At 48.3% G+C, this 21,318-nt stretch overlaps 1 protein-coding gene across 1 annotated transcript in view; it reads right to left on the bottom strand.

Annotated features, from left to right (window-relative positions):
• LOC147113712 (DNA replication ATP-dependent helicase/nuclease DNA2-like) overlaps window positions 1–21,318 on the bottom strand; it is a 63,756-nt gene that overhangs the window by 11,767 nt on the left and 30,671 nt on the right. Inside the window, exons 8-14 of the mRNA XM_085995026.1 lie at window positions 18,724–18,841; window positions 17,061–17,226; window positions 16,344–16,538; window positions 14,008–14,238; window positions 2,863–2,979; window positions 548–657; window positions 80–189 (exon numbers count right to left, since the gene is read on the bottom strand). Coding sequence (XP_085851152.1) covers window positions 80–189; window positions 548–657; window positions 2,863–2,979; window positions 14,008–14,238; window positions 16,344–16,538; window positions 17,061–17,226; window positions 18,724–18,841 — 1,047 coding nt within the window. The remainder of the gene's footprint in view (window positions 1–79; window positions 190–547; window positions 658–2,862; window positions 2,980–14,007; window positions 14,239–16,343; window positions 16,539–17,060; window positions 17,227–18,723; window positions 18,842–21,318) is intronic.

Below are 21,318 nucleotides of genomic sequence, written 5' to 3'. Positions count from 1 at the left end.
CTAACCTGTGATCCCCGCTCTAGGCTGAGAGCACTGCCCGTTTCCACATGATTGGAACACCCTGTGGCCTTTGCCTTACCAGAGTGCAGATGGTGGTAGTTTTGCCTGTTCCAGGCATGCCCACGATCAGTGTGTAGTCGTTGGAAAGCAGCACCCGCTTCATGGCTTGTTTCTGAGGTTTGTTCAGGCCTTGAATGGAAGAAAACAAGGTTAGAGCTTCACCAGCTGAACAAGAGCCAGCTTCTGAAAAATATCACCTTTACAGAGGGGTGAGCGCTGGGGGGGGGGGGGGGGGGAAGAGGGAGCTGGGGGGAGGAGGGGGGGAGGGGGAGGGGAGAAGGGGAGGAGAGTGGGAGTTGGAGGGGAGGGGAGGAGAGAAGGAGAGGGTGACAGGCCCCTCACTAGACACACCTCCAGGCATGCAGCAGTGTTCCAGGCTTAGAGCCATTAACAAATCCAGTCTGTTAAGCCTAATTTGAATAGGAAATGTAAACTTCACAAAGACACCAGCAGAGAATATAGCAAATATAAAATATACACAGAGTACCTATCAGGATATTAGCCACGGTCTCCTTTGCTTCCCGTGGGAGTACGGTGCTCAGGTAGGGAATGAACTGCGGAGGCCTGAGTTCTATGATCAGCTCTCGAAGCTTATCACTGAGGAAATACAGAACAGCTCATCATTTTTATACCACAATATTCCATACATATATAAAAAATATGCATCAGGGAGGCGAGTTTTATTTTGAGATGGTGTTCACAGGGTGCCTCTCAGCTTGTTATGGACAGTGTACAGGAACCTTTACTCTGTATCCAACCCATGCAATACCTGCTCTGGGAGTGTTTGATGGGACAGTGTGGATCATAGATTGATAAAAAAGACTTACATTTATATAGCACCTTTCACGACCACCAGACGTCCCAAAGCGCTTTACAGCCAATGAAGTACTTTTTGAAGTGTGGTCACTGTTGTGATGTAGGAAACGCGGCAGCCAAATTGCACACAGCAAGCTCCCACAAACAGCAATGTGATTATGACCAGATAATCTGTTTTACTGAAATTGATTGAGGGATAAATATTGGCCAGAACACCAAGGATAACTCTTAAGCTCTTCTTCAAAATAGTGGTATGGGATCTTTTACGTCTACTTCAGAGAGCAGACGGGGCTTTGGTTTAATGTCTCATCTGAAAGGCGGCACCTCCGACAGTGCAGCACTCCCTCCGTACTGCCCTGGAGTGTCAGCCTAGATTTTTGGGCTCAAGTCTCTGGAGTGGGACTTGAACCTTCTGACTCAGACGAGGGTACTGCCAACTGAGCCACAGCTGACACACTAAATACATCACAGAAGGAGGCTATTCAGCCCATTGTGTCTGTGCTGGCTCTTTTGAAAGAGCTATCCGATTAGTCAAACTCCTCTGCTCTATCCCTGTAGCTCTGTATTTTTTTCCCCCTTCAAGTATTTATCCAATGCCCTTTTGAAAGTTACTATTGAATCTGCTTCCACCACCCTTTCAGGCAGTGCAGTCCAGATCATAACAACTCGCTGCACTAAAAAAATTATTCCTCATGTCACCTCTGGTTCCTTTGCCAATCACCTTCAATCGGTGCCCTCTGGTTACCGAACCCTCTGCCACTGGAAACAGTTTCTCTTTATTTACTCTATCAAAATCGTTCATGATTTTGAACACCTCTATCAAATCTCCTCTTAACCGTCTCTGCTCCAAGAAGAACAATCTCAGTTTCTCCAGTCTCTCCACACAACTGAAGTCCCGCATCCCTGGTACCATTCCAGTAAATCTCTTCTGTACCCTCTCTAAGGCCTTGACATCCTTCCTAAAGTGTGGTGCCCAGAATTGGACACAATGCACCAGCTGAGGTCTAACCAGTATTTTATAACAGTTTAGCATAACTTCCTTACTTTTGTACTATATTAATAAAGCCAAGGATCCCATGGTTTTTGAACCGTCTTCTTAACTTGTCCTGCCACTTTCTAAGATTTGTGTACATACACCCCCAGGTGTCTCTGTTTCTGCACCCCCCCCCCTTTAAAATCCTTTAGTTTATATTGCCTCTCCTCATTCTCCCTACCAAAATGCATCGCTTCACACTTCTCTGCATTAAATTTCATCTGCCATGTGCCTGCCCTTTTCATCAATCTGTCTAAGTCCTCCTGAAGCCTGTTTGCTATCCTCCTCACTGTTGACTACATTTCCAAGTTTCGTGTCATCTGCAAACTTTGAAATTATGACTTGCATAACCAAGTCCAGGTCATTAATATTTAGAAAAAAATGGAGGAAGCTTTACTCTATATCTAATCTGTGCTGTACCTGCCCTGGGAGTGTTTGATGGGACAGTGTAGAGGGAGCTTTACTCTGCATCTAACCTGTGCTGTACCTGCCCTGGGAGTGTTTGATGGGACAGTGTAGAAGGAGCTTTACTCGGTATCTAACCCGTGCTGTACCTGCCCTGGGAGTGTTTGATGGGACAGTGTAGAAGGAGCTTTACTCGGTATCTAACCCGTGCTGTACCTGCCCTGGGAGTGTTTGATGGGACAGTGTAGATGGAGCTTTACTCTGTATCTAACCAGTGCTGTACCTGCCCTGGGAGTGTTTAATGGGACAGTGTAAAGGGAGCTTAACTCCGTATCTAACCTGTGCTGTACCTGCCCTGGGAGTGTTTAATGGGACAGTGTAGAGGGAGCTTTACTCTATCTAACCTGTGCTGTACCTGCCCTGGGAGTGTTTGATACTCAGATGAGGATCTGTTCCATTACCCTGGGGACTGGCAGCCCCTATCTGGACGAGCACAAAAATAATAAAAAGTTACATAGCAGTATGTTTTTTTCGCAGTTCTGACTTACCTGACTGCAGATTGTTCCATTAATTTAGAAAGGTTTCCCAAATGAGTGTTCATATTTCCAACTCCCTCATCATGGTCAAGTCTGAAGACCGTTGCTAGAGGCAGCCTGGAGAGGTTCCTGCACGGCAAGGCAGAGTTCTGGTCAATATGATGCTGTATTCTGGTCACAGCATATTTAAAGCACTGACCATGTGGTGTCAGCCTGGAATCCCCTAATATATAGAAACCGCAGACAAATGATTGAAGAGTGGAAGGCATCATGAAGCAGATTTGAACACAAGTAACAGGCAGTCACTAGAGGACCAAAAGAGGAAGTAACACTACCAGAGGATGTTAGTAGGTGGAATAAGATGTGCGAACTGGGGGCTTTTGTGGCAGCAGAGGGAGATACGATGTAGTGGGAAGATGAGAAGCGGGGCAAAAACGTCGAGCCGGGCACTACGGCGACGTAATGGACAATTTTCAGGACATGTCCTGGATTCACAGAATCACAGAAACCCCACAGTGCAGATAGAGGCCATTTCGGCCCATCGAGCCTGCACCGACACATATCCCACCCGATCCCCGTAACCCCACGTATTTAATCCCCCTAACACTAAGGGTCAATTTATCATAGCCAATCAACCTAACCTGCACATCTTTGGACATTCAGGAAAGATCCCAGCAAACTGGAAAACTGCTAATGTAACGCCCTTATTTAAAAAGGGAGGTAGACAAAAGGCTGGAAACTATAGACCAGTTAGCCTAACATCTGTGGTTGGTAAAATGTTGGAGTCCATTATTAAGGAAGTAGTAACAGGACATTTGGATAAGCATAATTTAATCAGACAGAGTCAGCATGGTTTTATGAAGGGGAAGTCATGTTTGACAAATTTGCTCGAATTCTTTGAGGATGTAACATACAGGGTGGATAAAGGGGAACCAGTGGATGTAGTGTATTTGGACTTCCAAAAGGCATTTGACAAGGTGCCACACAAAAGATTACTGCACAAGATTTAAAAAATCACGGGATTGGGGGTAATATACTGGCATGGGTGGAAGATTGGCTATCTAACAGAAAACAGAGAGTTGGGATAAATGGTTCATTCTCGGGTTGGCAATCAGTAACTAGTAATGTTCCGCAGGGGTCAGTGCTGGGACGCCAACTCTTTACAATCTATATTAACGATTTGGAGGAAGGGACCAAGTGCAACTTATCCAAGTTTGCCGACGATACAAAGATGGGAGGGAAAGCAGTGAGTGAGGAGGACATAAAAAACCTGCAAAAGGACAGACAGGCTGAGTGAGTGGGCGGAGATTTGGCAGATGGAATATAATGTTGGAAAGTGTGAGGTTATGCACTTTGGCTGAAAAAAATCAAAGAGCAAGTTATTATCTAAATGGAGAGAAACTGCAAAGTGCAACAGTACAAAGGGATTTGGGGGTTATTCTGCCCTTGCAGCGCACGTTCCTATGCAGAGCTAGACAGGTAGCTAACAACTTGATATCTTCCCATAAAAATCACAAGGCTTGACTTTTCTTGTAAACTTTACTGAAAGATTCTTATTGTGAAAAGACAAATAGTGTCCAAGGCTGGAGCATAGCAAGAAAATAACTTCCCAGACCATGTGTGGCTGCAGGTCTGTGATATACAGTAGTTTACTTTACTGCACTTGCTAGGTACCAAATATCCACTAGGTGGCGGCACACAATGGAAATCGACCCAAATTACTCAAACCCCTGAATTAACTGGAAAACTAACATAAATTCCTAAAGGAAGGCAGCACAGGGGTCCTGGTGCATGAAACACAGAAGGTTAGTATGCAGGTACAGCAGGTGATCAGGAAGGCCAATGGAATCTTGGCTTTTATTGCAAGGGGGGATGGAGTATAAAAGCAGGGAAGTCTTGCTTCAGTTGTACAGGGTACTGGTGAGGCCACACCTGGAATACTGCGTACAGTTTTGGTTTCCATATTTAAGAAAAGATATACTTGCTCTCGAGGCAGTTCAGAGAAGGTTCACTCGGTTGATTCCGGAGATGAGGGGGTTGACTTATGAGGAAAGGTTGAGTAGGTTGGGCCTCTACTCATTGGAATTCAGAAGAACGAGAGGCGATCTTATCGAAACATATAAGATTGTGAGGGGGCTTGATCGGGTGGATGCGGGGAGGATGTTTCCACTGATGGGCGAGATTAGAACTAGGGGGCATAATCTTAGAATAAGGGGCTGCCCTTTCAAAACTGAGATGAGGAGAAGCTTCTTCACTCAGAGGGTAGTAAATCTATGGAATTTGCTACCTCAGAGCTGTGGAAGCTGCGACATTAAATAAATTTAAAACAGAGATAGACAGTGATGGGCCTTCAATAACCACAAAACTAGAAGTTATAGACTTAAACAAGTTGGCTTTTAATCACTAAGATCAGAGCTAACATCTCAACACGCCGACTGGTTCACAGGAATGAGTCATACAGATCCTGGGATCTTTATGTGAGAGAAGTCAGGGGCGGAGCCAAGAGCCAAGACCTGGAACCTCCCAGGTTAGTCGGGAAAGAGGAAGTGAAACTATACACAGTGGGGGAGGGTAATATACATGAGTGCAAAACGAATACAGGATCAAGACAAACAGATTTCATTACATTCACCCCTTCTATAGATTTAGTCCATCGGGGTGATGTTTCTTAAAATTTGGTATAAGTGAGTCTGTCAGGAGGTTTTGCAGTTCTCAGTGATCGGCGCAAAGCCGGTTGGGGTGCCTCTAGGGGAGTGGATTCTGGTTCCTCCGCTGTCCGGGCCTCCGCAGTGTCTTCCAGGTTATCTGCAGTGTCCTCCAGGTTAAAGTTGGGTATTGATACCTCTGGGCGTCCTGTCTCTTTGTAGTGTAGGTCTTCATCGGGTAGTCTCCCATCGTTCTCTCCGCTCCCCGAGGGAGCGAGGTCTTTTATGGAAACAGTGTCCTCTCGCCCGTCAGAGTATTCGATATAGGCGTACTGAGGGTTTGCATGGAGGAGCTGTACCTTTTCCACAAGGGGGTCCGTTTTATGGCCTCTCGCGTGCTTCCGCAATAGTACTGTCCCCGGAGACGTCAGCCACGCGGGTAGAGATATGCCAGAGGTGGATTTCCGGGGGAAAACGAACATCTTTTCGTGAGGGGTAGCGTTAGTGGCTGTACATAACAGAGACCTTATGGAGTGGAGCACGTCTGGGAGGACTTCCTGCCAGCGGGAAGTCGGAAGGCCTTCTGACTTTAAGGCTAACGTGACAGCCTTCCAAACAGTAGCATTCTCCCTTTCCACTTGCCCATTACCCCGGGGGTTGTAGCTAGTGGTTCTGCTAGTGGCTATCCCCTTCGAGAGCAAGAATTGGCGCAGCTCGTCACTCATGAATGACGTCCCCCTATCGCTGTGTATGTAGTTCGGCATGCCAAACATGCAGAATAGATTACAGAGACACTTGATGACCGTGGCACTGGTCATGTCTGGGCAGGGAATGGCGAAGGGGAAGCGGGAATATTCATCAATGATATTGAGGAAGTATACGTTACAGTCGGCAGAGGGAAGGGGTCCCTTGAAGTCCAGACTTGTGGTAAACCACTGTTTGTATTCCTGTTTGTCCTGTTTGTATTCCACTGTGTACATGCCTGGACATGCCTCGGCTGACTCCTCCCACAGGTCCTAGTATAAAGGTGACTGCTCCCCAGCCCTTTGTATCCTGGACCGGTCGACCACTCGAGGCAGACCTCCATTCTGTTGTTAATAAAAGCCTTTAGTTACTCTTCTAACTCTCAGTCTTTTATGAGTAATTGATAGCGCATCAATTTTATTAACAACATTTTTATAATGGAGAAGATCCTCACACCAGCATGCCTGGACTTAGATCATCGGGAGGCGGACTCATCCACCAAGTTTACTCACTGGCTTAAGTGTTTCGAAAAATTCCTGACCGCCTCCGAAGCAATCAAATCGGACGAGGACAAACTGGATGTCCTGACCTCCAAAGTGAACCACCGAGTGTACTCGGTCATCCAAGACGCGACCTCGTACGCGGATGCTATCAAGCTCCTCAAGGACCAGTACACGCGCCCAGTGAACGAAGTGTACGCCAGGCACCTCCTGGGGAGTCGTAAACAACAACCTGGGGAATCGACCGTGGAATACCTTCAGGCACTGTCTGTGCTTGGCCGGGCCTGTGGTTGTAAGGATGTAAAGGCCGCCGTGTACACAGAGGAACTTATCCGGGACGCTTTTGTAGCGGGCCACAGATCCAATTACACACGACAGCGACTGTTGGAGCAGAGTAACCTCGACCTCAACAAGGCCTCTGAACTCGCACTATCGTTGGATGCAGCCTACCAGGGCATGGATGCCTACTCCTCTGCACCGTGGACGCCGCGGGGAATGACAGCCTGGGACACGGTAGGACCGCCTCATAGCGCCATGCCACCCCAGCCACACCCCAACAACGGCCCAACTACCGCAGCAGTGCCCCAAGGCCAGACAGCAGTGCCCCAAGGCCAGAAATGCTACTTCTGTGGCCAGGCAAAACACCCCAGAGCGCGCTGCCCGGCGAAAAACGCGATCTGCTCGGGCTGCGGGAAGAAGGGACACTACGCTAGCGTCTGCAGGGCCAAAGCCACCCCGAACCCCAGCAGCGCCGCGTGTGGGCCATGCGGGCCGCCATTTTGGACCTCCCCGGCCGTGTGCGAATCACCGGTACAGCAGCCATTTTGGACGCCTCCAGCCACATGGGGATCATGGACGCCGCCATCTTGGACGACAGCCGGGACGCAGCAGGCCCCCGACACCGCCTCATCTGATACCCGCAGCGACACACCGACCCCTACGCTGGCATCCGTTACACTGGACCAAGCGAGACCGCACCAACTGGCCAGTTCCACAATGGACATTAAGGTAAATGGTCACGATACAATCTGCCTTTTTGACTCTGGGAGCACGGAGAGCTTCATCCACCCCGACACGGTGCGGCGTTGCTCTCTCCCAGTCCTGCCTGCGCAACAGCGGATTTCTATGGCCTCCGAGTCCCAGTCGGCGGACATCGGCGGCTACTGCGTGGTGACACTCGTAGTAGACGGGACCGTGTACGATCATTTTAAACTTCTGGTCCTGCCTGACCTCTGCGCTGCCGTCCTGCTGGGGTTAGATTTTCAGTGCCACCTTAAAAGTGTTACGATGGCGTACGGTGGACCCCTACCCACACTCACAGTCCGCAGCCAGCAGCTTCCAAATTGCCCGCCGCGCACCAGGTGCAACCTCTCCACACTCAGAGTCACCCCCCCACCACTGTTTGCTAACCTCACCCCCGACTGTAAGCCCATCGCCACAAAGAGCAGGCGATACAGTGCCGGGGACAGGGTTTTCATTAAAACCGAAGTGGAGCGGCTCCTGAAAGAAGGGATTATTGAGGGCAGCACCAGCCCCTGGCGAGCCCAGGTTGTGGTCGTTAAGACCAGCGAGAAGCAGCGCCTGGTCATCGACTACAGCCAGACAATAAATCGCTACACCCTGCTGGACGCCTACCCACTCCCCCGTATAGTTGATATGGTCAACCAGATCGCGCAGTACCGCGTCTTCTCGACCATTGACCTGAAATCAGCGTACCACCAGCTCCCCATCCGCCCTGAGGACCGCCAGTACACTGCCTTTGAGGCAAACGGCCGCCTCTATCACTTCCTTAGGGTTCCCTTTGGCGTCACCAACGGGGTCTCCATCTTCCAAAGGGAGATGGACCGGATGGTAGATCAAAATGCGTTGCAGGCCACTTTCCCATATCTGGACAATGTGACCATCTGCGGCCGTGACTTGCAGGACCATGACGCAAACCTCGAAAAATTCCTCCGCACCGCCCAACTCCTAAACCTGACATATAACAAGGAGAAGTGCATATTCCGCACAAACCGCCTCGCCATCCTTGGCTGTGTTGTGGAACACGGAGTCATCGACCCCGACCGGATGCGTCCCCTTATGGAACTTCCACTGCCCCACTGCCTCAAGGCCCTGAAGAGGTGCCTAGGGTTTTTCTCCTATTACGCCCAGTGGGTCCCCTACTATGCGGACAAGGCCCGTCCGCTGATCAAGTCCACCTCTTTTCCCTTGACGGCAGAGGCCCGCTTAGCCTTCCACCGTATCAAGGAGGACATTGCCAAAGCCACCATGCACGCAGTGGACGAATCCATCCCCTTCCAGGTGGAAAGCGACGCGTCCGACTTTGCCCTGGCCGCTACCCTCAATCAGGCGGGGAGACCCGTGGCCTTCTTTTCACGAACCCTCCAAGGCCCGGAGACCAGACACTCCGCTGTTGAGAAGGAGGCCCAGGCGATTGTGGAGGCTGTGCGTCATTGGAGGCACTACCTGGCCGGAAAACGATTTACCCTGCTCACTGACCAGCGTTCAGTTGCTTTTATGTTTAACAACAAGCAGAGGGGCAAAATCAAAAATGACAAGATCTTGAGGTGGAGAATCGAACTTTCCACCTACAACTACGAGATCTTGTACCGGCCCGGGAAGCTAAATGAACCCCCGGATGCGCTATCGCGTGGCACCTGCGCCAGCGCGCAGATCGATAGACTACGGGTCCTCCACAATGACCTCTGCCACCCGGGGGTCACCAGGTTCTTCCACCTCATCAAGGCCCGCAACCTGCCTTACTCTATTGAGGAGGTCAGGACCATGACCAGGAACTGCCAAGTCTGCGCTGAGTGCAAACCACACTTTTATAGACCAGACAGGGCCCACCTGATAAAAGCCACTCGCCCCTTCGAGCGCCTGAGCGTTGATTTTAAAGGGCCTCTCCCCTCCTCCGACCGCAATGTGTACTTCCTCAATATTATTGATGAGTACTCCCGTTTCCCGTTCGCCTTCCCCTGCCCGGACATGACCAGTGCCACGGTCATTAAATGTCTGAACAACCTCTTCACCCTGTTCGGCTTCCCCAGCTATATCCATAGCGACCGGGGCTCATCGTTTATGAGCGACGAACTCCGTCAGTACCTGCTAACTAGGGGTATTGCCACAAGCAGGACCACCAGTTACAACCCCCGGGGGAACGGACAGGTGGAAAGAGAAAATGCGAGAGTTTGGAAGGCCGTCCTGCTAGCCTTAAAGTCTAGGGGCCTTCCAACCTCCCGCTGGCAGGATGTGCTCCCCGATGCGCTCCACTCTATTCGGTCACTGCTCTGCACTGCCACTAACGCCACCCCTCATGAGAAAATGTTTGTCTTCCCAAGGAAGTCCACATCAGGGACATCGCTACCGCCATGGCTGACGTCCCCAGGGCCGGTCCTACTGAGAAGACACGTGAGGACCCATAAAACGGACCCCCTGGTCGAGAGGGTCGACCTCCTCCACGCCAACCCCCAGTATGCTTACATCGCATACCCGGACGGGCGGGAGGACACAGTCTCCATAAGAGACCTTGCACCCTCGGGGACCACAGTAACCCACTACCCACTACCACCCCCCCCACGATCCGATATCCAGCCCCAGCAGACGGCAGGCCTGGGCCCCGCTCGACATCTACGAGGACGACACGCCTGTGCCACAGCCTACGCTGGACTCGACGCCGGAAGCTTCACTACCCCTGCCGTCGCCACGCCGATCACAGCGGCAGACAAGACCTCCGGAGAGACTCCAATACACTAACTTTTAATACACTTCACCCCGCCGGACTCAATTTTAAACAAGGGGTGAATGTGGTAAACCACTGTTTGTATTCCTGTTTGTCCTGTTTGTATTCCACTGTGTACATGCCTGGACATGCCTCGGCTGACTCCTCCCACAGGTCCTAGTATAAAGGTGACTGCTCCCCAGCCCTTGGTATCCTGGACCGGTCGACCACTCGAGGCAGACCTCCATTCTGTTGTTAATAAAAGCCTTTAGTTACTCTTCTAACTCTCAGTCTTTTATGAGTAATTGATAGCGCATCAAGACTTAGGCGCTCGAATAGCCGTGTGGCTTTGATAAGGTGTGCACGGTCAGGCCTGTAGAAACGAGGCTTACATTCCGCACAGATGCGGCAGGCTCTGGTCATTGCCCTGACCTCCTCGATGGAGTGGGGCAGATTGCGGGACTTTATAAAATGGTATAGTCGGGTGACCACTGGGTGACAGAGGTCGTTGTGGAGACCCTGTAATTTGTCCGTATGAATGCTGGCACACATTCCCCGCGATAGGGCATCTGGGGGTTCATTAAGGGCTCCCGGCCTGTACATAATATCATAGTCGAACGTGGATAGTTCGATCCTCCACCTGAGTATTTTGTCATTCTTGATTTTCCCCCTTTGTTTGTTCTAATGGGGAGCTGGTGATACGCGGATTTGAGGTCGATAGTCGAGAAGACTCGGTATTGCGCAATCTGGTTGACCATTTCTGATATGCGGGGTAAAGGGTAGGCGTCCAGCTGGGTATAAATATTAACAGTCTGGCTGTAGTCAATTACCATCCGTTTCTTTGCTATTTTTAACTATGACTACTTGGGCACGCCACGGGCTGGTACTGCATTCAATAATGCCTTCCCGCAGGAGTCTGTCCACTTCCGCCTTGATAAAGTGTCTGTCTTCCAGACTGTACCGTCTACTTTTGGTCGCTATGGGCCTACAGTTCGGAGCGAGATTAGCGAATAAAGAGGGCGGGCTGATTTTTAAGTTTGATAGGCCACAGACTATGAGTGGCGGCTGGGACCCGCCATATGCTAGCGTGACACTTTCGTGGTGGCACTGGAAGTCCAGGCCCAAGATTACATTAGCAGTGTTCTGGCATCACGAGGAGTTTAAAATCCTTGTAGTCTGTGCCTTTTACAGTCAGTGTTACCACACAGTAGCCCAAAATGTCCGAAGTGTGGTGCTTAGCAGCCATAGCAATTCTGCTCCGTGTAGGGGTTACCGTTAATGAGTGCCGCCGTACCAGGCTAGGGTGGATAAAACTCTCGGTACTCCCACAGTCAATTAAACATTTTGTTAAATTCCTGTTTACCTGTATGTCCATCATGGATTTTGTCAACGGGTGTGGCCTGGATTGATCCACCGTGATCGAAGCCACTGTTGGGCCCGGAGCGGCCGTTGAGTCGGGAAAAGATGGCGGATCCCCAAGATGGCGGCCCGCACAGCACGCACGAGGCGGTGACGGAGTTGGAAATCGGATTCCCCCTGCAGACTTTGCTAAAATGCCCCTTTTTCTTACATTTGAAGCATGTAGCGTCCTTCGCTGGGCATCGTTGTCTGGGGTGCTTGGCCTGGCCGCAGAAGTAGCATTTCGGGCCTCGAGACATTGCCGCTGTAGTAGGACTCCTGGGTGAACTTCTGTGTGGGGACTCCGGCGGCGTAGAGCTGGTCTGAGACCTGGATGGGGAAGATGGCTGATTCCAAGATGGCGGCCCCCTCGGCGCGCACGAGGCGGTGAGGGCCGCATGGCCGGAAGAATAAGAGTCAGAGTTTTTCTGGGCCACGTCCAGCGATCGCGCAGTGGCCACTGCCTTCTTTAAGTCCAGGACCTCCTTCTCCAGCAGTCTCTGCCGGATATAATTCGATTTGAGGCCCGTGATGAAGGAATCGCAGACCAATTCGTCAGAGTACGCGTTGGCCGTCACGGCCTTGCAGTTACAGTCCCGGACCAGGTCCTTTAGGCCCTGTAAGAAATCGTCCATTGATTCCTCTGGTCGCTGCCTGCGTGTAGCCAGCAGATGTCTGGCGTACACTTCGTTTACCGGCCTCTGGTATTGGGCCTTCAGGATAGTGATGGCCTCCGTGTAAGAGGTGGCGTCCCGGGTGAACGAATAAATCCGATGACTTACGCGAGTAGTCAGTAGACTCAGTTTATCTACCTCGCTAGCGGATGAGGCCCCCGCGAAGAGTTCAAAGCATTTGAGCCAGTGTCCAAATTGATTTGATGCTTCAGCAGAATGTGGAACCAAGTCCAGACGCTCTGGTTTTAGGAGTCGATCCATCCTAGTATTCTTTAGTGATTAAAATTGATGGGCCTTCAATAACCACAAAACTAGAAGTTATAGACTTAAACAAATTGGCTTTTAATCACTAAGATCAGAGCTAACATCTCAACACGCCGACTGGTTCACAGGAATGAGTCATACAGATCCTGGGATCTTTATGTAAGAGAAGTCAGGGGCGGAGCCAAGAGCCAAGACCTGGAACCTCCCAGGTTAGTCGGGAAAGAGGAAGTGAAACTATACACCGTGTGGGGGAGGGTAATATACCCGAGTGCAAAACGAATACAGGATCAAGACAAACAGATTTCATTACAGACAGTTTCCTAGCTGATAAGGGAATTAGGGGTTACGGGGAGCGGGCAGGGAAGTGGACGTGAGTCTAGGTTCGGATCAGCCATGATTCTATTGAATGGCGGAGCAGGCCCGAGGGGCCATATGGCCTACTCCTGCTCCTACTTCTTATGTTTCACTCAATGCAAGGATAATGGGTGTCTGTTTTCAAGTGCAGTATTGAAGTTTCTGCAGACACAAAACATTCTAACTGAATGAAAGACAGACAAAATAGGCTTATTCTCTTGTGGTTGAAAACATGCAATAAAATTACTGGAATGAAACAAATCAATCTGTAAAGTTATAGTAGAGATTTGGCATCAACAATTTTTGGGCATGTTTTTTCTGGATGAAGCATCTCGAGTTGTTGCTGACAATGGGTCTACTGGTGACACGTCAGGATGCCTGATATACAAAGTCAACAGTTTTCATCTTGTGCAAGATTTTTGGGAAGGATTGGGAGAGTGCATGCTGTAATCTTGGAACTGAATTTTACTAACAGTGCTGATACTGGAAGGTTCATTTCTGACTGTACTTTGTTATGTTCACTGTAATCAGTGACACTGAACCTTTTAACGATAACGGCAGTGCTATCACTGCAGTTAAATGAAGTAGCGCGTTAAGTTTTGTGTCATGCCCTTGAGATCTTCCAAGTGGGACAAGAGTTAACAATAAATCTCGGCAGTGCTGCATTATAGTCACAATAAGCACCAAGTTTGTACGGTTTCTTTACACGAGATGGTTTGTGTAGAATGACTCCGCAAACCAAATGGCATCCTGTAAAATCCCAGACATAAGTGATAAATCCCGATCCAATTTCTCCTATTGGATTTTAGGTTCAATCCTTCCTACAAGATCATGACTGAATGTTTGGAGTCCCTTACCGATCTAGTGTGCACGTAACCTGGGGGGAGTGGACTTCAGTGACATATCCGGAAGACACAGCAAGCAGCATTTTCTCCTGCCCACTTACGACAACTCTGTCTCCAACCATTAGTGCAGTTTTCGATATGGACCCACTTCTCCGTGTGAATTGATGCTGGTACTGTCCATCAGAAACGGTCTGTACAGAACTACTGCGCACAAGGTTAGCGACACAGCAACCTTGCAGCTCCCTATCAAAACAAAATCATCCAAACATCAACATAAAACAATCTCAAAAACATTACACTGCCCTCTCTTCAATGGAAAACAAACTAAGAAAAACACTGTCATTACAAAAGGAGAGCATGATAAGGGAGAATATGAAGGGATTAGGAGAGAAGTCAAAAAAAATTAGGAAGGCAAAGAGGATATTGAAATTAAATTATCAAGGAACATAAAACAAAATAGTAAAATATTATACAGGCATATAAATAAAAAAAGGAAGGTCGGGATGGGAATAGGGCCACTACGGAATGGAGAGGAAAATACCACAGGTAACGATAGGGAGATGGCAGAGATATTAAATCATTACTTTGCTTCAGTATTCACCAGACAGATAGAACAGGTAGAGAGGACATCGGATGATGAGATTAGTAATGAGTTAACTGCATTTAATATAAAACAAGGAGATATACTAAATAAACTAATGAAACTCAGAGGATAAAACCCCATGTCCGGATGGATTACATCCGCGCATTTTAACAGAATCTAGGGAAGAAATAGCAGAGGCATTTCTACACATTATTTAGTAATTCATTAGAAAAAGATGTAGTGCCAGAGGACTGGCGGATAGCTAACGTAATACCGATATTTAAGAAGGGAGATAGAAGATGTCCAGGGAATTATAGACCAGCCAGCTTAACATCAATGGTAGGAAAAATAATGGAATCCCTACTAAAGGAGAAAATAGAAGAACATCTAGAAACAAAAAGCATAATAGATAGTCAGCATGGATTTCAAAAGGGAAATTCTTGCTTGACCAACCTTATTGAATTTTTTGAAGTGGTAACAGAGAGAGTAGACAAAGGTAATGCAGTAGATATAATTTATCTAGATTTTCAAAAGGCCTTTGATAAGGTACCCCATAATCACTAATGAATAAGGTCAGGGAATGCGGAGTCGGGGGACAAGTAGCAGAATGGATAGCTAGCTGGCTTCAAGACAGAAAGCAGAGAGTAGGGGTAAAGGGTAGCTATTCACAGTGGCAGAAGGTGGGTAGTGGTGTTCCACAAGGATCAGTGCTGGGATCACTGTTATTCACAATTTATATTAACGATTTAGACTTTGGAATCAAAAACACAATTTCTAAATTTGCGAACAACACTAAATTGGGGGGGGGGGGGATAGCCAATACTGAGGAGGACTGCAACAAATTACAGGAAGACAGTAATAAACTTGCAGAATGGGCATATAATTGGCAAATGAAATTCAACACAGATAAATGTGAGGTATTACATTATGGTAAGAAAAATAGGGAGATCACATATTACTTGGAAAATAAGAATCTAAATGGGGTAGAAGAACAAAGGCATCTCGGAGTACAAATACAGAAATCACAAAGTATCGACACAGGTTAACAAGACCATAAAAAAAGCAAACCAAGCACTTGGGTTTATTTCTAGAGGAATAGAATTGAAAAGTAGTGAAGTTAAGCTAAACTTGTATTGAACCTTGGTTAGACCACACTTGGAGTACGGTGTACAATTCTGGTCGCCATATTATGAAAAGGATACAGAGGCACTGGAGAGGGTGCAGAGAAGATACCAGAAATGCGAGGGTACACCTATCAGGAAAGGATGAACAGGCTGGGTCTCTTTTCTCTTGAAAAGAGAAGGCTGAGGGGTGACCTAATAGAGGTCTTTAAAATCATGAAAGGTTTAGAGTGGATAGAGAGAGAATATTTCCACTTGTGGGGAAGAGCATAACTAGAGGCCATCAATAGTCACCAGGAAATCCAATAGGGAATTCAGAAGAAACTTCTTTAAATCAAAATCAAATCAACTTTTATTGTCATTGTTAGTGCACAAGTGCAGTACAACGAAATGTAGGCTTGCGGCAGAGAGTGCTGAGAATGTGGAACTCGCTACCACAGGGAGTGGTTGAGGTGAATAGTATAGATGCATTTAAGGGGCAGTTAGATAAGCATTCAAGGGAGAAGGGAATAGAGGTTTATGCTGATAGGTTGGCCAACCTCCCGCCCTCCCCGCACACCCACCCCCCCACAACCCCTGCACACAGCACCCCCACATCACAAGGGTCATGACTGCTATGACATGATAATGGGATTCTTTCTCACCTGTCCTCTGCAGAGTGCATCCAGATGTTTCGGGACCCTCCTTTGCTATCAACTGCGTGCGCTTCCAGAACACAGAGCAGGTACCAGAGCCGGAAGTACTGCAGATCCACAAGCTGCAAGTGTTGGGTCTCCTGCTGCAGAACAGGTTTTACATCTACAGGCACAAAACAGCCCTCCATCTCCTGTTCCACTGCCCTGTAGAACAAGGTGGCGGCTTAACTTCCAGACTCCTATAATATTTGCTTCACCATTCATCTTTTCAGTATACCGTGCATTCACTAAACTTGAAATTTCATAGCTTCACAAGAAATAAATCTCATTCCATGATGGCTCCATGGATAAATTCACTTCACCGGCATAGAACTGAGCCACACATAAGCACTCCTGGGTTGGGAATAAGGATGGGGAAGTCAGCCTATTCCTTACCACTATAAAATGTCACCTGCTGGAAGCGAGCGAGTGTGATTGAGTGTGTAACTGTATGCATGTGCAAAAGTGCGAGAGCAAGAAATGTGAAAGTGTGTCTAGACCCACCAAAGCACGAGGGCCAATGGGCATGGGTCGAAAAAATTCCCAGGGTCACCCGCAGCAACACAACCCCTCCCATCATTGCCCCAGTGATTGGACACTCCCTCACTGTTTCCTGGTACAGTGCCAGTGATTGGACACTCCCTCACCAAATCCTGGCACGGCCCCAGTGATTGGACACTCCCTTACCTGCTGTATAAAGCACAGTTGCGTCTCTGCGAGCAGAACCTGCAAGCCTGTTGGTCACTGATGACAGGAGGTAGCAGTGCAGGCTGTGCCTCCATATTCTTTGATGCTGGCCAAACCACACCATTGGTTAAATAAAAAGCCAACTGGTTCCTTAGCTTCAGCAGTTCTGTGTGAGGATTGAAACAAAAAGAGTTTTCAGGTAAAAAAAACCATTTGTTTTATTTGTTTATGGGATGTGGACGTCATTGGCAAGGCCGGCATTTATTGCCATCCCTAATTGCCCTTCAGAAAGATATCAAATATTCAATGGTAAATGAGGGAAACCAGGAGAGTGGGCACAGAGCATGTAAATTTAAACAGGCATCAGGAAAAATATCTTCAATGAGAATCACTTGGGATAATCTGCCAGGCAAGGGTGGAGGCAAAATCATTGGGGTTATTCAAGATACAGTTGGGGCGTTATGGTGGAGAAGTTGAGCATTAGAGGGATGAATCTTTCTTGCGTTCATGAATACAAATGCACAGTACTAGTGTTCGTAAGACAGTGAATTCATTCCCTGATAATGTGTACAAATGAGTGGTCAGCCGAGAGCATTCGCCTCTGCTCATCGATGGGAGCAGGTCATAGACCTGTCACTAGGGCTGTGATTCGTCCCACTCCGCTCCAGATAACCTTTCAACTCTAATGGGTAGGGTGTTCCTGGCTCAACCATCATTCTCTCCCTCTGCGGGTTTAGGTGAGGGTAGATTGGACACGACCATGATGGCTTTTACCAGCCGAGCCCTGACAGCGGAATATGTGTGCCGTTGCAGGGAAAGTGTTTCTCCGAATCAGGCAGAGACTCTCCCTGTGTGGGTTTCTAAGTACTAAAATCATGTTGGGTTTCTGTGGGCGTCAAGATACCTGGATGAACACTTCCTCCTCCTAGTTTTAACCCTTCCGCTCTTCCAGGCTTCACATGCAGCTGGAGTCTTCTGGTATCTCGCCAAGCGTGAGCCTACACAGTGAGCATTAGCAGGCTTTTCAACCATAGGGTGCATCACAGCAGAGCCCAGTCCTCTCATCACAACCTTCAATCCTGTGCCCTTCTCAGCAGTGGGCCACCCTGCTAATGATCATAGACACTAGCCCTGCCCGATCATTCCCCTCTCTAGCTGAGGGATACGGAGGCCAATTATGGTGCCCCAACTACTGCCCTGGCTGGTCAGCTACCTCAGCGAGACAAAACTGGGTTTTTCCTGTCTGTAGGGCTCAGTGCCACACCACACACTGCCTTTAGCCACTCAACCATTGGGAAACCTGTCCATTGGGCCTTCCCAAATCCTCTGCTAGCAGTGCCCCATTTATGCAGTGCCAGTTTTACCTTAAAATCAGCAAAAGAGGACGAGAGCCTATCAATGTTCTCTCGAGGAAACTGTCCCCTGATGGTTCTAATTTCACAGGCACCTTGCCCAAGTGGCCAGTATTCAGCTGTCAGGGCTCGGCTGGTAAAAGCCATCATGGTCGTGTCACTCACCTGCCAGGAGAATCTCAACTTGACGTAAACAACCACCTCCACCGGGTGCCCGAGCTCCAATGACAGATGTAATAGCGCATTCTATCACTTCACAAAAGCTATGGCCCAGTAATATTCGTTTCCTAAATTCCCCAATTGTTTGATACCTCTCCTGTCCATACGATTGCCTGGTACTGGATGCATGGCACCAGTCTTGAGGTAGAGGAGAAATCCAGCCTCGGGATCTTCCCTGCGTTCCTGGCTCAGCAAGGTGTACAGAATTACCTGCAGGAAAAGGAGCGGGGTGAAGATTTACCTTTGTGTATCCAGTTTCAGTGGACCAAATTAAACCAGCTTTAAAATCTCAGTTCCAAACTCTTACATTTACAGCATAAACGTCACCTCCCACCACCCACCCCATACCAAGGCACTACTCTTGCTGGGTCCCATTCCAGGGGCAGCAGGCACAGATAGATACCAGTCCAGTCAGCAAGCAGGCAGGCGATTTCATCACAAGTAGCAGATAGCACTGACACAATTAAGGGGAGGTTTGATGACTACACGAGGGAGAAGGGAATAGAGGGATACAGGAGCAGGGTGGGAAGAGGCAATTATTGTGCGAGGAGGCAGGAGTGGAGTATAACCACCAGCACTGACCTGCTGGGCCAAATGGCCTGTTTCTGTGCTGGAGATTCTATGTGTACTAAAGCCAAGACAATCCAAATCTCACCTGAAATCCACAGAGCCCATTCAAACAACAGTCTGTAGACAGCAATCAGGAGCAAGAACCATAGCATTGCTTCCTCCATGCCTAACCAGCAAGCTGCTTACGAGCTGCCTTTACCCACTGGGCCGGGACATGGTCAGCAAGCTCCTGTTGCCGGGCGCGCATAGCCCTGGACTCCTTACTTTCCGCTTGGTTGTTCCCCTAAATATCTTCTCTCGATATCTGCAATATTTATCTTCATGGGCTGCAGGATTGAAAAAGATTGCTCCTCCACTGGTGGATATAGTCCAATGAGGGAGCAGCCGCCGCCCTCCAATGAGGGAGCAATCTTTACTAATTCTTCACACCCACAAAGCTCAAAACACTGCAACCAACGGGAGAAAAAAGTGGGTGGAAAACAGGAGTAAAAAGTACCAATTTCTGGGGGCAATGCCCCCCCACCCCCACCCCAGTCGCCTAAAAGACGTCCGACCCCATATTGGGTAAGGGGATTTGTCAGGCATCTCTGATGGTTGCCTAAAGTAGGCCTTACGCATGTAAATTAGATGCTTATGGCCGGTTTTATGCCCCCTCTGTTAAATTGGCCGGAGCAGAATGAAGCTGGCACTCAGGAATCTTCAGCGATAACTTCAGCCACCAACAGAAGAGTACTTTTTTTTATTAAAGAAAAGCAGGGCTTCTCTCGGGTCCATAACAATCTCACAGGCTGTTGTTGGCCCGAGATGCTCCCACCCCGTCTGTTGTTTCCCCCCCCACCCCGCTAATCCTCTGGAAATGGGCAAACTGCCTCAAGATCGTGACAGGCAGCTGGCCCAAATGAATGAAAGGAGGCACAAAGCCCAATTTCAGGTGAGTCCCAAGCCTCAGGGTCTGAGCACCGCTGGTTATGCGCCTGAACACAGGCCATAATCAATTTATGCTGCAGTAAGTTGAGAGAGTGGGAAGTGCATAAATACTCTGTGGTAAAAATAATCTAAGTGCCAAAGAACGGGAGGAGTTTCTCTAGCGTGTCCAGGACCGCTTTCTACATCAGTGTGTTTTAATACAAGGATTGGGGCTGTGCTGGACCTAGGGAATGAAATGGGACAAGTACTTAATGTAAGGCCAGAGAACAGCTAGCAAACAGCGAACAGAACACGACTGGATTCAATTTCAAAATTGAGCAGGAGAACAAAGATAAAGGTACCAGGCTGGGAAAAAAAGCCAATTTCAAGGAGATGAAAAGAGAACCAGCCCAGAAATTGGAAAGACAAAAACTGTCAAATAAGATGCTGGATAGACCATGGGAAACATTCAAACAGGAGGTGAATGGTGTAAAGACTGAATATGTTCCTACGAGAATTAAAAGGAGGCGCAGAAAAAGCTGGAGTTCCTTGGATGAGTAGAGAAATATTAAAATGAGTGTTTAAAATAAACCATGACTAATCTAGGGCTAATAATACAAAATAAAATCAAGCAGAATATAGAGGGGAAGGAAAAAAATATTAGAAAGCCGAGAAGAAATATAGAGAATGACTGTCAGGGAACATAAAGGGAAATGGGAAAAGAATTCATAAACACAAAAAAATAAAAGAATAAGTTCAAAAATGAGCTGATTAGAGCTGAAAAAGGAAGTCTTTGTGTGGAGGATGCAGATACTAAATGAGTTGTGTCTCATTTTCACCAGAGTGCTAGTGGGAATTAACAGGAAAGAGGATGAGTGGAGCGCTCTGATAACTGCAGGTGACAACGTGCACCTTGAAAGTAGACCACCACCACAAGGCACTTCACAAAAAAACTGACACCAAGGACACGTGACCAAAAGCTTGGTTAAAGAGGTAGATATTAAGGAGAGTCTTAAAGGTGGAGTTGGTGCAGAGGGAATTCCAAAGCTAGGGGCCTAGACGGCCAAAGGCACGGCTGCCAGGGGTGGAGCGCAAGAAAGAGGAGATGCACAAGAGGCTGGAGTCAGAAAACACAAGAGTTTGGGAAAGGAGAGGTTGTACGTTTGAAGGATACTACAGAGATAGGGAGGTGCGAGGTCATGAAGGGATTT

This window comes from Somniosus microcephalus, chromosome 8, assembly GCF_052327205.1.
Source record: "Somniosus microcephalus isolate GS21.2 chromosome 8, FLI_Smic_1.0, whole genome shotgun sequence".
NCBI lineage: Eukaryota > Metazoa > Chordata > Chondrichthyes > Squaliformes > Somniosidae > Somniosus > Somniosus microcephalus.
The sequence above is the reverse complement of the archived record's forward strand: the minus strand, read 5'-3'. Positions and strand labels throughout refer to the sequence as shown.